This window comes from Camelina sativa, chromosome 10, assembly GCF_000633955.1.
Source record: "Camelina sativa cultivar DH55 chromosome 10, Cs, whole genome shotgun sequence".
NCBI classification, from domain to species: Eukaryota; Viridiplantae; Streptophyta; class Magnoliopsida; order Brassicales; family Brassicaceae; genus Camelina; species Camelina sativa.
This window is the reverse complement of record NC_025694.1, coordinates 22,990,716-23,008,189: the sequence shown is the minus strand read 5'-3', so window position 1 is coordinate 23,008,189 and position 17,474 is coordinate 22,990,716. Positions and strand designations below refer to the sequence as shown.

At 42.9% G+C, this 17,474-nt stretch overlaps 3 protein-coding genes across 3 annotated transcripts; 1 reads left to right on the top strand and 2 right to left on the bottom strand.

Annotated features, from left to right (window-relative positions):
• Positions 6,214-7,137, top strand: LOC109126899 (uncharacterized mitochondrial protein AtMg00810-like). Its single transcript, XM_019230801.1, has one exon. The coding sequence runs from the start codon at positions 6,214-6,216 to the stop codon at positions 7,135-7,137; it is 924 nt and encodes a 307-aa protein (XP_019086346.1).
• On the bottom strand, positions 8,214-8,792 carry LOC109126980 (transcription factor STKL1). The gene has a single exon (XM_019231008.1). The coding sequence runs from the start codon at positions 8,775-8,777 to the stop codon at positions 8,382-8,384; it is 396 nt and encodes a 131-aa protein (XP_019086553.1). The 5' UTR covers positions 8,778-8,792; the 3' UTR covers positions 8,214-8,381.
• Positions 8,790-9,419, bottom strand: LOC104719647 (probable transcription factor At4g00610). Its single transcript, XM_019230800.1, has one exon. It carries the CDS (start codon positions 9,417-9,419, stop codon positions 8,790-8,792), a length of 630 nt encoding a protein of 209 aa, XP_019086345.1.

Sequence of the window (17,474 nt, the reverse complement as noted above, 5' to 3'; positions counted from 1 at the left end):
TGGGGTCATCGGTAATTTACCTACCCCTCGCTTCCAAGCTTTGTGTGATCATTTGACTCAAGAGTAGAATAATGAGGTCACTGATAATTTACCTCCCTCTCTAAACTGATCAAAATCATCTCTTCTTTTATTCTCTTTTTTTTTCTAAACAAAGCTCTCAGGAATAATCTTTTCAACTTAAATAAGGGAGAGGAGTACCATTTTCTTTTGAAAATCTTACTTGCCAGGTTTGAACAAGGAGTCAAGCTCTATGAACATCAATCTTCTTGATGAGGTAAAAGAAAAGTGCAGAAGTTACCTCAGGCTTTTTCCGTTGAAAATTTGGATGTCTCTGGTTTACTGGTCAGCCATTGGATTTTTTATTAGTCGGATTAGTGGATTCAATCTGCAGCATTAATCAAACAAGGCAATACACTAAAGAGAAAAATCATAGTCCCCAACACAATGTTGAAAAATTTGACTCAATAAAAACAAAAATCGATTTTGACACACTAAAAACAAAAACTATGTTAGTAGTTAGTACTAACCTCCCCCAGACTTAAACGACATTGTCCCCAGTGTTTTCAAGTAAGAGGAAAGCTAAAAGAAACAAAAACGTATTGAAAATTGTAAGGAAAAGATGAACTGTTTTTGGGTTACCATGGGGCATCGACCGATACCATTTCAGTGTCGATCGACACTCATCACGAATGGTGTTTTTGGCCGTAACTCCTTGTTAGTTGCAGATAGTTGTGTTGATGGATCAATCCTTGGATGATTATTCTGTTAAGAGATACTCAAACACAAGTTAAAAGCAACATGATAGATAGATAGTTCATAATTTCAAACAAAAACTGACTCAATGCAAAAAGAAAAATGACTCAAAAGGAAAAGAAAAACCTAGAAATGGGTTGCCTCCCACTAAGCGCTTTTTTTCAATCATTAGCTTGACTGTGTTGAAGCTCATGCATCGGGTGGAGCAGAACATGGCAATGCATGCTTTCGAGAGAATGTCCTCTTCATCCAAGATGGTGTATAAGCTTTAGGTGCATGAGGTCTACCAAGGATGTGAGGAACAGGACCTGGGTGGGATTTAGGGATGGGATTGTTTCTTTTATGTCCTGCAAAATCATCAACAGAAGAAACAAGCGCTCTACGATAATCCCATGGCTTGGTTAACTGCAAAACAGTTTTTGTACCTTTGAAAGCCTTGTTGATGATAGGAGGGGGATTAGGTGCAGAAGATGTGTACCTTGGCCTTACCAGAGGACTCTGGAGTGTGGAGTGGGGAGGTTTCTGTTTGGGAGCAGTTTTCTTACTTGGATCATCAGTTGTGGACAAGTGCAGACTCGGATGTGGAGGGGTGTCGACTGATGCTAATGGATCATCGATCGATACTGAGCCTGTTGCTCGTGTAGCAGAAACGTTTTCAACAGAAAAAGTTTGTCCATCAATAGTAGGAGCTCTCCTCAGCTTATCCATCTCAAAGTTCAGACTCAAACCTTCCACATTCAGTGTTATGTGTCCCTTCTGCACATCTATGAATGCACCAGCTGTTGCCAAGAAAGATCTTCCTAAGATGAGAGGATCACTAGGCTCTTTATCATACTTCAGCATCACAAAGTCAGTGGGAATCATGAAGTTTCCAACCTTAATTGGAATATCCTCTAAAACGCCTTCAGGAATTCTTCGGGATCGATCAGCCAAGATAAGAGAAATCTGAGTTAGCTTGAATTCTGTCATCCCAAGTCTTACAGCAACAAAATGTGGCATCAGATTAATACTAGAACCAAGATCACAAAGTGAGTGTGCAAACCTTCCTGTTGAGATTGAGCAATCAATTACAAATCTTCCAGGATCTGGTAACTTCTTAGCAGTCCTACACCGAATCATTGCACTCACTTTCTCAGAGACTATCACTTCTTGCTTCTTCTCTTTTCTCCTTTGAACAGGCTGGTTCAACAGAATTGCACTGACATCTTTTGTAAGCAGTGCTCCTTCTTCAGGGCTCAATCCATTGGATACCATTCTCTTCACATACCGCTTAAGTGGTGGTGAAAGCTTTACTGCATCAATTAAAGGCATCTCAATCATTAACTTATCCATCATTGCCTTGCATCTAGTTTCCTCAAGCGCCTGCTTGGACCTTCTTGGTTTAGGAAAAGGGACCTTAGACTTGTACACCCTCTCAACAGCTGTTGGAATCAGAGATTTTGCAGTTTCTGGTTCGGTCTGAGAGGGGTGTCGACCGACACCATCGTCTGAAGTCGAATTCTCTGTCTCAGGTTTGGCCGATTGCTCTCCTTTTTCTGCAGTTTCAATTTCTCCATCATCTTCATCTCTCACTGATATGGCATTGCAAGCATGGTTGGGGTTTGGCTTCGTTCTTCCAGGAAGAAATCCCTCTTGCCTCTTGACGGATCCAACAGTCTGGGCAACCTGATTTTCCAGCTTCTTGACATGAATGTTCAAAGCATCAATCCTCCCAGTAAGCTCATTGTAGACATTATCAATCTTCCCATTGAATGTCACTGATAGTTGTTCCTGACCTTGCAAAAGTTGCTCTAGCATAGCTTCCATTCTACTCTCAGAAGAAGTCTGTGGTGGAGGAGGCTGATAAGAAGAGTTCCCATAGGTTCCAGTATGACCATTTTTTTGTTGTTGCTTCTGGTAATCTGGTCTAGGAGTGTAGCCTGAAGAGTTCCCACTGTAGGGCTTGGTACTTTGTTGATTATCGAATCTCTGACCTTGATACCCAGCTCCATACACATAGTTGACATTCTCCTCTGTATTCTCTGGCTCTGGCTCAAATGTTTCAACTTCAGCAGCAAATTGGACTGACTTCTTACCCACTAGAAGATTGTGAACTGAATCCAGTTTGGCATTAACAGAAGCTAGCTGTTTTGAATCAAATCCTCCATGTAATCTCTTCCTTTCAGTATCTGCTCTCTTAGTGCTATTGCTGGAAGCCAAATTCTCAATCAAAGCTTCAGCATCTTCTGGAAATCTTGTCTTGAAGTTCCCATGGCTTGCAGCATCCAAAGCTAGCTGATATTCCCAGTGAATCCCTCTGAAAAAGATGCTCAACAGCTGCACTCTTGAAAAGCCATGGTGTGGACAGTCCCTTTGATAAGCCTTGAATCTCACCCAACCTGCCTTGAAAGCTTCATCTGTTCTTTGCTTGAAGGAGGACAGCTTGACTCTTAGCTCATCTGACATGGCATCATCATAAAAGTAGTTGAGAAAATCCACCTTCACTTGTTGCCAAGATGTCATAGAACGGGCTGACAACTGTTTCAACCATTGAGATGCTTCTCCTGCAAGTGAATATGGGAAAATCTTGCAGTAGATGTAGTCTTCAGTTACTCCATTGGCCTTGATACTGGTCACCAAGTCTTCAAATTGCTCAATATGGTCCAAAGCCTTCTCATTTGGCAGGTTAGAGAAAGGTCTTTGTCCAACTAGCTGGAAGTATGCAGGCTTCAGATTAAAGTCATTCTTTGGGAATGGAGGTAGAACAATTGCAGAGCGGTTTTCATACATTAAATCATCTCTGTTGAAGTCTTCAATAGTCCTAATCAGATCCCGGTTTTGATCCTGTCTTCGAACTGGGTTGTGGACGTGGTTGGCAGCTCCACGTCCGTCTGCTGGAGGTGGGTGTCGATCGATACCCTCAGGTTGGCGACGATCGACACCAAGGTTCTGTTCTGCAGCGACAACGACTTCAGCAATTACGTTGCCTTCTGATGGCCCTGCTCGTTGCGCAAGTGGCCCTCTTGATCCCTTAAAGCACCATTCTCATCACGTATCAGAATGATTGTGTTAACCATCTTCAAGGATTTGGCTGCTTTTCTGTTCTCACGCTCAAGTTTTCCCAACTTTTGGTTTGTAAGCTTCACAGTAGGACCAGTCTTGTTGCTCCTTGAGTGAGGAGTAGGAGGCATGTAGCTGAAACACACAAGAGAAAATAAACAAAAGTGTGTTAGTTGAAAATAAAAAGAAAAATTTAGACAAAATTAAAAACTCAAATCTAATGGTAGATCAAAGAGTCTCCGGCAACGGCGCCAAAATTTGATGTGCTCAAATTTACCCTAGAGCTACTCTCTCAAATTAAGAGTTCACTGTAATACTTAGGGGTCGAATTCCACAATGACTCTAGATTACACAATAAATTATAGAGTTTTATGATTACGCTAAACAAGTTGATTTAAATAAAGAAAAGCAATGCAAAATATTAAATAAAACTGTTGTAAATTCAGAAGATCAAAAAGCTAGGTCCAGGGAATTTCTCAGGGAATTACAAAATATTAAATCAATAATTAAATAGGATTCAAGCAATTAAAATCAGATCTAGACTCTAAACTCTTCTGTAAAATAAATCAGTTCTCACTGCAAATATTATCTAAATTTAAAACCAGAAAATCCAAATCTCTTTGTAAAATTCTAGGTTAAAAATCAGCTTTAAAAACAAGTTTAGATTGTTCACAAAATTACTAAATCAAATCTCTTTGCAGAAAGTAATTTTGCCCATCAAAAGGTTTTATCAGGAAAATCAATTATATTCTCATATCAATCAATAATCATAAGATCTATATCCAGATAGCTAATCAAAGATCTAGCATTAAGAACAACCTATGATGAATATCTAGAAAGATAAAGAATCCTAAATAAACAGATCTGATAAATCATAAAATCCCTGTGAAAAACCCTGAACCTAACAAGCAAACTACTCAGACATAATCAATGAAGAACAAAACATAATTCTGAATAATAAGCAATTGAGATTAAAAGAGTAAGGAAGGAGTTTAGGAATTCTTCTCTCAAAGTAGTTCAGATCTCTCTCCCAAAAACTCTCAAAATCTCACAGGGTTGCAGAAAACAAAACTTGATAGAATAAAACTTCAAGGTTTTCTAAAACCCAAAAACACTATATATATGTCCTAAAACACGTCAAGGACTTGTGTTGCAAATATGGAAAACTTCAAGCAACTTTGTAAAACTTCAAAATTTGTGATTCTTCATCGGCTGAAGAGGGTGTCGATCGATGCTCCTAAGTGGTGTCGATCGATGTCGTTGTTTTGATCCGAGTCCAAATTGATTCTTCAAGATTTATGCTCCAAAATGATCCAGATTGCTCCACTTTGCTCCTTATGTGCTAAAGTCCTAGAAAACCTGCAAAGACTCAAAAACATCCTAGAAAACAAATGAAAAGACTCAAAAAGCACACTTATATCATAGTTAAAAACCGTAAAAAAACATGATATATCAAGCAACAAGAGCAACAAGAGCAACAAGAGGACCAAACCAACGAAAATAATTGGGTGATCAAAACAAGAGGACAAGTTCATTTCTTTTGTACTCTCGCCGTAGCTTGAGGTGAGGAGAACATATCTGGGATTAGGTTTGTGAATGTCATCTTTTGCTCTTGTTGTCATAGGGTGAAGGTTTGCTCCAGAAGAACCGAAAAACATTACAGCTGCTCTGGCACATCCTGGTTGGAAAGATGCTGCTCATGATGAGATCAGTACTATTCATATGTTGCATACTTGGGATTTGGTTGAGCCTACAGAAGAAATGAACATTTTAGGGTGCAAGTGGGTGTTCAAAACCAAACTAAAACCAGACGGATCGGTTGATAAGCTTAAAGCACGTCTTGTGGCGAAAGGTTTTGATCAAGAAGAAGGACTGGATTACCTTGAAACATTCAGTCATGTTGTATGCAATGCAACTATACGAATGGTCCTTGATGTTGCAACGGCTAAAGACTGGATGATTAAACAACTGGATGTATCAAATGCTTTTCTTCATGGAGAATTGCAAGAACCATTTTACATGCTGCAACCACCTGGTTTTGTTGATACACAAAGACCATCTCATGTCTGTCGTCTTACGAAAGCATTCTACGGACTTAAGCAAGCTCTGAGAGCCTGGTTTGACATTTTTAGCAAATATTTGCTCGGGTTTGGGTTCACCTGCAGCAAATCAGACCCTTCTCTATTCACCTATCATAAAAATGGTAAATCTCTGGTGCTACTAAGGTATGTTGATGATATGCTTCTTAGAGGGAATGATCAAACACTGTTTGACGATCTGCTCATCTCCCTCAACAAGCGGTTCTCAATGAAAGATCTGGGAGCACCAAGCTATTTTCTTGGTATTGAAATTCAAAAGTGTTCTTCAGGTCTTTTTCTTCACTAGAAAGCTTATGCATCAGAAATTCTCCATCAAGCTGCAATGTCTAACTGTAATCCTATGCCTACTCCACTACCACAAAACATGGACAAGCAGAGTCATGAACTCTTCTCAGAGCCAACATACTTCAGAAGCCTTGCAAGAAAGATCCAGTATCTTACAATAACCAGACCTGACATTCAATTTGCTGTCAATTTTGTATGCCAAAGGATGCATGAACCTACAGTATCTGACTTTGCTTTTCTCAAACGCATACTCCGATACATAAAGGGAATTCTGCACATGGGTATATACATAAAAAGAAGCTCCAACTTGTCACTCTCGGCATTCTGTGATAGTGACCATGCCGGATGTAAGAAGACCCGACAGTCCACCACTGGTTTTTGTATACTTCTCGGTCCTAATATGATAAGTTGGTCAGCAAGAAGACAAGAAACAGTCTCAAATTCATCAAAAAAGGTAGAATACAGAGCTTTAACAGCCACTGCTCATGAAATTACTTGGCTTTCGTTCCTTCTACGTGACTTACAGGTCTCACAGCAGTTCCCTACTCTGCTCCGTTGTGACAACCTCTCTGCAGTGTACTTGAGTGCAAATCCAGCGCTGCACAAACGGTCTAAACACTTCGAAACTGACTTTCACTACATCAGGGAGCAAGTAGCACTAGGACACATTGAAACGCAACATGTACCTACACAATTGCAACTGGCCGATATTTTTACTAAGTCTTTACCAAAGCGGGAATTTGAGGATCTAAGAGCCAAACTTTGTGTTGGTGCTTCACCCACCACAAGTTTGAGGGGAAATATAAGTGATATAGGTCAAATGGATCACAAAACAGTCCAACAAGGAAGAGGCCCATTGCAGAAGCCCAATCAACACTCTCAAGTGAAGACAAAGATTGTACCTGCGACTCCCCTACTCCATAATAAATTCGGTGTCTTGCAGGATAAGGATAGTGACTAGCTCTCTCCACAGCTGTCACAATAACTCATCCTATTCTAGATTGTTCCTTCTGCCTCTATATAAGACAATGTACTCTAAAACTATAATGTATCATGAGATTATAATAAAACATTATAATAAAACAGTAAAGTTTTCTCAAAGTTCTGTCTTTATTATCATCAACAAACACCAAATCTGACTGACAATCCAAAATATCCCAGCCAGTCGAACCCATTGCTACTTGACCAAATAGAGTGCGTATGTTCTACGAGTAAATACTCCATTCAGATGGAGGTAAATACTTTTGTGGATTCACAATTTTAGACAAATCATTTTAAGTAAACAGTATACACCGCTACATATAAGACAACATCTCAGGTGTCCAGTATCAGAGTATAATCTCAAAGGAATAAGACAAAATACAAAGCGATTGATAATGAAAGAAATGTGTGTATGATCTGGCCAGGGCTTGTATCTAATGTGTGTATGATGCCAAAACTTGAGATTTCCATCTCCGTTTGGTCAGTCTCTGTAAAATATATATACAGTAATGAGATTAAAAAGCTGATTGAGATTTCACACATGTTCGGTCTTGTTTGTTTTTTCAGATCAAGAGACACATGTTCTGTGACTTCTGTGTTTTTATGTTAGTGACTGATTTAATTTTAAACTAAACCATAATCATCACTAGCTAAAAGCTTAAAGACCATAAAATTTTATAAGGATTTCACATTTACAAGGTCAAGATAATGATCAGGAAAACTACACTTCTCGAAAACAAAATTTAATAATTAAATATCGCTTGCCTTCTATTACATAATCTATTCATTCCCACTCATGTATCTTGAAAATAGGAGTATTTCTAATACTTTTGTGATGATTCGTTTCACAAAGGATCTTTTAAGAAGTCAAAACTTAATGATAATTGAAAGCAAATAAGTAAATATCATCACATAGCATCCTAGCAAGACCACATAGTTCTACACTCAGAGCGAGAGCACACACCTTTGTCATCTCAATTATACATCTAGTAGAGAGATATGGCTAGATAATAATATGCAGAGAAGCTAACATACAATTAAAGATTCTGGATTACATAATCATGAATTTCATCGTAGCAAAATAAGATCAGCCATCAGATAGTTCGCTGTTACTTCGCCCCCAAAAGAAAAAACAAAGATGCATATGATACTAACTAATTAACTGATTATGTCTCTCTCTGTCTAGTCAGATTTAGCGAGAGCAGAACTCACCTCACTTAGAATCTAAGCCTTTAGCAAGAAGCATTTCATCTCCTCAGCTTTCAATGACTTACATTTCTCCTTGATTCTATTCTTCTTCTTGACCGGTACCAACCTCCATTTTGCTTTCACAGCTTCTTCATCAACCATCGCACCACCAAAACTAGTAAACGCACCAAGAATGAAAGACTTTTCGAACCAATGAACATCATCAACCATCATCAAAGAGTCCTCATCATCCTTCACCATATTAGCCTCCTCATCTTCCTTCTTCTTCTTCTTCTTCTTCTTCTTCTTTGATTTCACAACAGGAACTGTAGAGTCAACAACATCGACATCACTAGTTCCCCAAATCTCCTTAGCATGTGCCAAACACCTGAGGTCATGATGCTTTGTAATCGAGGCCTCGCCATTCTTCATTTTCTTAATATACTACTTCTTTAAACCCCAAATTTTGTTGGTGAACTGATGCAAACTCTTCACCTCGAAATTGAATGAGCTTTTAATACTTTTGAAAAACCCATTCGTGTCATCTGAAGTATTATTCCCTGTCTTGCTCCTGTAGTCGATCATTCCTTGAAGCAAGAGAACCTCGTCTTCTTCGCTCCATATTCTCTGAAACATTTCCTTCTTCACTGCAATATATGTTCCACTACTCTCAGTCTTGGATCGTTTTGATGGATTCACCTCAGTTGAAACAACGCCCCTTTCACTTTGTCTCTTCTTATTTGGGGACGCAACTGTAGCAGCAGAAGTTGGCTCAGGCTCATGCTCAGGCTCATATTCAGAGTCAGATACACTCTTAGACTCTAAACCTGATATTTCATTGGCCACAACTGGAGCAGAAGCAGTTTCTGGATTCTTGGGTGTTTCGTCTTCTTCTCCTTCAGATTCAGAGCCCGATTCTTCTGACTTTGAACCCGATTCTTCTTCCTCTAAACCAGATTCCGGTGATGTAGAGGTGAGTTCCGTCGGCTTCTTAACTGGAGATGAGACTACCGACGGCTCCTTCGCTGGAGATGGAGTAACCAGAGGAGGCTGAGGTTGCTTCTTCTTAGCCATCAGTATAATTTTTGGGAATGCAAAAGTTTTTTTTTCTTTTTCTTTTCTTTATGATTTTATAGTTTTGTGCAACGTAAAATTATGTCGATTTATGTTGGTAACTAAATTAAGAAACTGCAAAAAAAAAAAAAGTAAATAAGAGTAAATTTGTGATTGGGTTAATAATACGTACTCGGTAGTGGTGTAGTGAACGCAAAAGAGAAAGGGAGTAGTCTTTTCGAATCTTTTCAAATGTGTCTTCGTATCTCCATATTCATTGATTCAGTTGCTTTGGAAATATACTCATCATATCAATATAACCATAACTACAACTAGTAGTAATAGTTAACTTTAAAAAATATTAAGAGTAAATGGGTTTCTTTGAATCTGGTTAAGATTCATCATTTCTTAGAATCTCGATTGAAAAACAGATTAGGTAGTAATGAATATGGTTGATACGAAATCATACACTCAGTTTTCACTTTCCAAACTGTTGATGCTGATATCAGCCACAATTTGAGATTTATAGCTGGTAAAAAGGATGTTGAATCTCTCTTTAATAACTCGATGCCGAGGCACAATAATTCGGACTACAACGGTAGACAATAAGACGAGTAAAAGAAAAGAGGGAAGACGAGCTTGGGGCTCGTCGACTCGTGTTCTAGACGAGATACTTAGCTAATCACTCTTAGCTTTTGTAGCGTTTCGCTCTTTTTTTTCGTGGATCCCTTTCTTAAGCATCGTAAGTTCGTATTTATAGAAAGTCGTGTCGGTTTGTCACTTAAAAGGAATGAAGTACCCTTCTCTCCTTTTAAGTGATTACTTGGGCCTTTGGAGATTCTTCCTGGATTGGGCCTTGCGTAGGGAGGGGAATCCACCCCTAACAGTCTTCTCCCCCCACCTTCAGTTCGTAGTTGCTTAGGCGGAGAACTTTGTGCGTTCCGTTTACGACGAGCTCAAGTATCCTGTTCACTCACACGCATGGGATTTGCTGGCGCGTGAAGTTCAGAACCCCAAACGTCGCTTCTCGCTTTGCGTCCGTAATGATGACTGCCTAAACCCTTCCTTCGCCTATAAATACTTTTCTCCCTTCAACGATTTCCCATTTCTGCCTCTCCTCCGCTGTATGGTACGACATTCCTCCTCTCTCTCTCGCGATTATTTCCTTGTTTTTTGGTTTCCATCCTTTATGCCTTCTTCCGTATCGGTCAATCCCTCCACCGCGAGCCATCTCCAGGAGGTTACTCCTTCCAACTCCTGAGATTCGGGCAAATCCACTTGTCGCAAGGTTCGATCTCCTTACCACGGGCGATCTTCCTCTGATTCTACGGATTTCGACGCGGCCAAGCTCGCCGTCCTTCAGCGCCGCTTATTCTCCGGCTCTGCAGTTCCCATTTTGTCTGATCTCCCTTACAAAGTACCCTCTCTGGTCGACGAGCCTTCTTTTGACGAGGGGTTTTCTCTGGGCTCAGACGAGGCTCCCCCCCGTGAGTTCGAATATGTTCTCTTTCATCTGTTGCTCCACTTTGAAGTTGGATGCGGCTATCAGGGCTGTTCAACTTAGGAAGTTGAACACTCGGCCAAATATTCAAATTCCGTCTACGCATCAACGCCCTTGGGATGCTCCCCCCGGTTTCATCTGCCTCTCGGAGAAATTCTTTACCGAGCGGGCTTACCTTTCCTCTCCCCTCCTTCTTGATGACGTACTTCGTCAGGCATAAGGCGGCAATCTCACAATTTTCCTCCGCAACCCGACGAATCGATCCAAGACTCCCGGAATTCATTACTTAGCCTCGGCAAAGAAATTGACCCTCGTCGAAGGCGCTAATGGCAAAACCTACAATTGGGGGCGCTCCTACTTCTTCCTAGAGATCGACTCGGGGGTTCTTGAGGATTCTTCTATCCCTTTGTTCTCTGGGTGGAACCCTTCACCCGGTAGCCGACGGCTTCTTCTTACATCGTTTCCTTCGCTCTGTTCGCTGACCTAATTCTTATGTGTTTAACTTTTGTTTTCAAGTTATTATTCCTTGGTGTCTCCTACCGTGTTCCACCTCGTTCCAAGCCGAGATAGACGCGATCAAGCTTTTCTGCCCTTACCTTTGGCTGGGTACCGAACTCAAAAAGGATCGTCCAAAGAAACCTCGAGCTCCGTCAAAAAAGAAGACATGTAAGCCGTTGTTCCATTTTGATGGTGATCTCCTTTGACATGTCTTTATCCTCACACTAACTCGCCCGCCGATTATTTTTAGCTAGGACAATGGGAAAGCTGAACATGACTGTTCCTGATGCGTCTGCTCACTATCGCCGAACATCTGAGGCGACTCCTCCGTCTCGTCCAGATAACCGTTCGGACACTCGTCCGGAGACCCGTACCGCCGACGTTGGCTCGTCTCGCAGCGCTCCTTCTCCTCAAGGTCGCCGTTTGGTGGAGATTCGCGAGGAAAAACAGCCCGTCAAAACCAACCCTCTTCCTTTGAATCGTCATGTTGGGCCCGTCGAGACGCTCCCTAGAAAGAAGGTAAACGATTCTTCTTGTCGTCAAGTCGAGGCGACCAAAGTTCCTCAGAAGAGGAAGGAGGGTATAGGTCAGGAGCGACATGATCCTTCAAAGAAGCAGAAGACAACGGATTACCATTGGGAGGTTACCCACTTTTCTGTTTTCCCAAACGACTCCCAATCATGTGCCGAGCAGTTTCGTAAGATCCATTTCGGCTCTGGTCGCCTGCTGCCCGTCGAACGGATGAAAGAGGAGGACGCGGTTACCGACTCCGCCCAAACTGTTTTTGAGGTTCGTCTATTCTTTTTTTGATTTAATTCCTCCCTTTTTCTTTGGCTAACTTTGCATGTTTCGCAGCTAGTTGTGCGCACAAATCGTATGGCCTCGCGCTACGAACGTCGCATCCGCAAGTTAGAGGGCCCCAGCTCGAATCCTCCGAATCCTTCAGACAGGATTGAGCGTCTTGAAACCCAGCCTAGTGAGGCCGTATGCTGTAATCAGAGGCTGAGCGACAAGGTCTCGAAGCTCGAGCACCATCGTCGCGGGTTGATTTTGGAAAGGGACGACCTTCATTCAAAGCTTAAAACGTCCGACTCCACTTGCAACGGACTCCGACTCACCCTTAGCTCGGAAACCAAAAGGCTAAGGGACCGTCGTGAGGAGTTCGGCGTCTTTGAAAGGATTAATGCCTACCATAAATTGGCCAGTCGTGCACAGAGGCTGTTGTCGAAGCATAAGAAACATGCTAATGCGTTTGAGGCATCTAGGGAGAAGTTCCTTGAATATAATCAAGCTATTGGGAATGTGCAGATGCTTGAGACGCTTCTCGCCGAGGGTCAGATTTCTCTTCTCGCGGATGGGGTTCAGGAGAAGGTCGTTGTCGTGATGTCCCAGCTGAAGGCCAAGGTGGAAGAGATTGGTATCCCTGATATCGCCGAAGCTGATTTCAACATCTCCTTGGTTTTTTTGCTGAGCCCCTTCCCACGATTCCTAGGTGTGTTGGGTCTCCGGAAAGTGGGAACACCGAAGGGCAGGACGACGAGGTTTAAGCTGATGGGTTAGAGGACGAGGACGTCCAAACTGACAAGTGTAAAGGGGCGAACGAGCAGGAAACAGGCGTTCCGCAAGATGACCATCGCAAAGATGGAAATCCTCCGATTGCTGGACGTGATTCTCCGGTCGTCGGCCTTTTGTCTTAATTTTTTTTTTCTATACTAGCTTGCCGTGTTTTGGGGTCGGCTCCCTTTACTTTTCTTTGCTTTCTTTTTGGACTATGCGTTATTATCAGATCTCCTAATCTTTCGCTATCTTATGTTATGCTTTATGACTTGTGTTGGACATTCAGTGGGTGAGGCTTTCGAGATTGATAGTTTTGCTGCTTCTCCTCGGGAAACCTCGCGTTTCGCCCTATAAATTCACCTTTCAAGTTTCCTTACTCTTCACTATTTGCTTCTCCGCTCCCTTTTTCCTTTTTTTTTGGTTAGCTCTTCTTTCAGACAGGTTCGGTTGTCGTTATGCCTGTGTCGACAAGGTTGGCATGGTTGAGGAGGGCGCGAGAGCGACTCGTTGAAAGATTCGACGATGTGATCCGTTCGGAAGTCGAGTACTATCATGCTCGGATTCAGAGGCTGACGAATTATATCGTAGCCACGCGTCGCATATTTGAGTGTAACTTCCAGTTTTGCCGTGTGGACGGGACCGTGGAACATCTTGAACTTTTGATCGATGAGGGGTTATTCATCCCAGAATGGAGATGGGACCAATTTCTTGAGGAGCGTTCTCGCTGCGAAGTGTTATTGGCTGAAGCGGAGGTTCCTGATCTCAAAGAGGGCGATCTTGAGCCTATTGGCAGGAGGCCCTTCGAAGACCACGCGGAGCTCGATCCTCGGGTCGACATATTGCGTCAGTACATCAATCAACTAGAGAGTATGAATCATTACTACAAGAGCAGCTGTATCGGGGGAGCCTGCCCTTATCTCGTGACAGGTTAAAAGAGTTGCGAGAATCATGCCGCTTTTGGCAGGCGACGCTCGGCGGGATGGGATTCGATGAACCTTCTAATGCCAACTTGGGGTTTGAAGAGTGAGCTTCTTGTGCCTGGTGCTCTTTCTTCTGATTTTACTTTCTTTCTTTTACTCTTTTTTTTTTGAACATGTGCCGTATGGGGGGGGGGTCGGCTCCCTTCATAACTTATTTCTAAACTCCTGATCGATCCCGCGTTGAATTTAATTCGGTTTTTTATACTTGCTCGTCCGTGTCGTAACTCAGCAATCTTCTCATTATTTTTAAGTGTGATGCATGATGGTCAGCTTACCTTTGTCCTTCTTGGGATTTTGCGAGATGCAACTCGACTTAGAGGAGTAAACAACTCATGATTCGGCTTTGTTGACTCGGAATTATGGGTACGACGTAGGGGGTCGGCCTCTCATTTTCCTCTAAGAGTTGCAAGTTACTACTCGGCTTATTACTCTTGTCCAAATGCGACGCGTGATGGTCTGCTTATTCATTTTACGAGCTGCGACTCAGCTTAAATAATTTCGTCGGAACGTCGAACTGTCACCGGGCCAAGGTGGGAAGTATAAACATTAATATTCAAACAATAAAAAGAAAATATTTTATTATTGGCGGCTGCGTCTCTTGAATGGGACTGCCTATGTACTTTTCGATCAAATGGAATCAAGCCACTCGTAGTTCAGATTATCTATAAAAGGAAAAGACTACTAGTAGCCTGGTTCATCTTTATTTTTTAATAATAGAAACGTTTCAAGTGCATCGAGTTCCAAGACCGCAAAATTGGTTCGCCGCTCATTGTAAGTAGTTCGTAGACACCTGGATGGACCACCTTCAACATTTGGTATGGTCCTTCCCAGTTAGCTCCCATTTTTCCTGCATTGGGCTCGGAGGTATTTTTGAAGACATTCCGGAGGACGAGATCCCCCTTATTGTAGTGCCAGTTGTAGACTTTCTTGTTGTCATATTTTGCCGCGGCAAGCTGATAATTCTGAATTCGTAGGAGTGCTTTGTCGCACTCATCTTCGAGTTCGTCGAAGGCTAGAACTGACGACCTCAGCAGGGACCATTGTTTCCATTCCGTAGGCTAGGGAGAACGGGGTTTGTCCTGTGGCTTGCCGTGGCGTCGTTCCGTAGGACCAGGGAACCCCGTCGAGTTCGTCGTCCCAAGCACCCTTCTTGGCATCCATCCATTTTTTTAGGCTGACGAGTATGGTTTTGTTTGTCGCTTCGGCCTGCCCATTTCCTTGTGGGTACCTTGGGGTTGACTTTCGTAGTTTGATATGCCATCTAGCGCAAAAATCTTCGAACTGAAGGGAGATGAATTATGAGCCGTTATCGGTGACTATCTCGTATGGCAGCCCGTGTCGGCAGATGATGAATTTCCATACGAATAGGTGGACGTCCTTAGCTTTGATATTGGTGTAAGACTCGGCTTCTACCCACTTCGTAAAGTAATCGGTTAGGACAAGGATGTATCGCTTCTGTCTCGATGTGGGCAGTAGGCCGATTATGTCCATCGCCCACCGCATGAATGAGTATGGGGCTACCCCGGCTTGGAGCAGCTCGGTTGGTTGGTGGATGATGGGCGCGTGACGTTGGCACTTCTCGCACTTGGCCGTGCTTCTTAATTCGTAGTGCCAAGGCTCGTCCTTCCGAGTGGTTACCTCCAGCTCCCTCGTGTGTTTCCATCATAACGCGTTCTGAATCTTCGCCGTGCAAACATATGAGTAAGGCTCCCGATGCGGTCCACCGGAGTAAGTGTTCTTTTATCAATATATAGTAGGAAACCTTTGTTTTCAGCCGTCGGTTAGCCCATTTATCCGTTGGTACGTCGCCGTCCGTCAGATAAGCATGAATCTCAACTCTTCAATCCGTCTTATCATCCTCGGATGGAGGCTCGAAGTCTTGCCTCGAAGTTACAATCTTCCATGTGGTTCTGATTTCATTTGGCTGATTAAGTGCGACGCAGGTCGCCGACTAAGCTTCTTTAATACTCGGCGTATCGATACTTTCGACTGGGATAACGCCTCGGAGATCCGGGTCTGAAGTTAAGGCAAGCGCTGCCAGGGTATCAACTGGAGCATTATCGCTCCTTGGAATTTTGATCAGTTCAAACACGTCGAAACGCTTGGAAAGGATTCTCACGACATCGAGGTAAGCTGCCATTGGTTTGCTTTTAGCATCGTACTCGCCGCTGAAATGATTGGCGACAAGCTGGGAATCACAGAAAGCTCGAATTCGCTTGATCATTCCGTCAGCAAGCCTTAAGCCGACGATTAATGCTTCGTACTCGGCGGCATTGTTCATTGCCTGGAATCGGAGTCGGAATGATTGCTCCAAAATTTCTCTTATTGGGGACGTAAGACGGATCCGCACCCAAGAACCGAGGTGAGAAGAGGCTCCATCGACGTGCAAGGTCCATCTCTCAGTCGAAGGGTCGATATAGGATAGCTCGGCGTTACCTAAAGGTAGCTCAATCAAGAAGTCTGCCAAAACCTGGGATTTGGCGGCTGGTCGGGTGCAATACTCGATATCGTATTCACTGATCTCTATCGACCATTTGGTCAGTCGTCCGGACAGGTTTAGGCTGTGCAGGATTGTTCGCAGGGGCTGGTTTGTCAGTACGGCAATGGTATGCAACTGAAAGTACAGGCGAAGATTTCTCGCGGAGGTGACGACCGCCAAGTCGACCTTTTCGACTGTTGGGTAACGTGTCTCGGCGTCGTCAAGCGACTTGCTCATATATAAAATAGGCCGCTGTTCTCCTCGATCGTCTTTGACTAGTGGATTTTGATACGGCGATATAGAGGAATAAGGTCTCGTTGTGCTCTGGCTTAGCTAGGACCGGCATAGTCGATAGGTATTCTTTCAGCTTGGCAAATGCGTCGTGACAGGCCTCATTCGACTCGAATTTTCCTTTCATCTTTAGAAGTTGGTAGAACGGGAGACAGTTATCAGTAGATCTCGAAATGAAGCGGTTTATGGCGGCTATTCGACCAGTTAGTCGTTGCACTTCCTTGGCGTTTTTTGGTTCAGGCAAGTCAATTATAGCTTTGATTTGCTTCGGATTTGCTTCAATGCCTTTTCGGTCACCAGGTAGCCAAAGAATTCGCCGGAATTGACTGCGAAGGTCCACTTCGCTAGGTTCAGTTTCATGCCATACTTGTTCAGTGTATCGAAACATTGTCGGAGATGTGTGAGATATTCCCTAGCTTTTCTCGACTTGACAAGCATGTCGTCGATGTATATCTCCATGGTTCTGCCGAGCTGTTCTGCGAACATCTTATTAACCAATCGTGAGTAGGTGGCTCCGGCATTCTTCAAGCAAAATGGCATGACCTTATAACAGTAGATCCCGCGATCGGTAATGAATGAGATCTTCTACCGATAAACATCATAAGTTCATTACCGGCGGTAGCTTCGACGAACTGTTCGATTCTTTGCAGCGGGAAACTCTCCTATGGACAGGCTTTGTTTAGCTCGGTAAAGTTAACACAAATTCTCCACTTGCCGTTTTTCTTTTTGACTACCATTTGGCTTCCTAGCCATTCTGGTTATTTCACTTT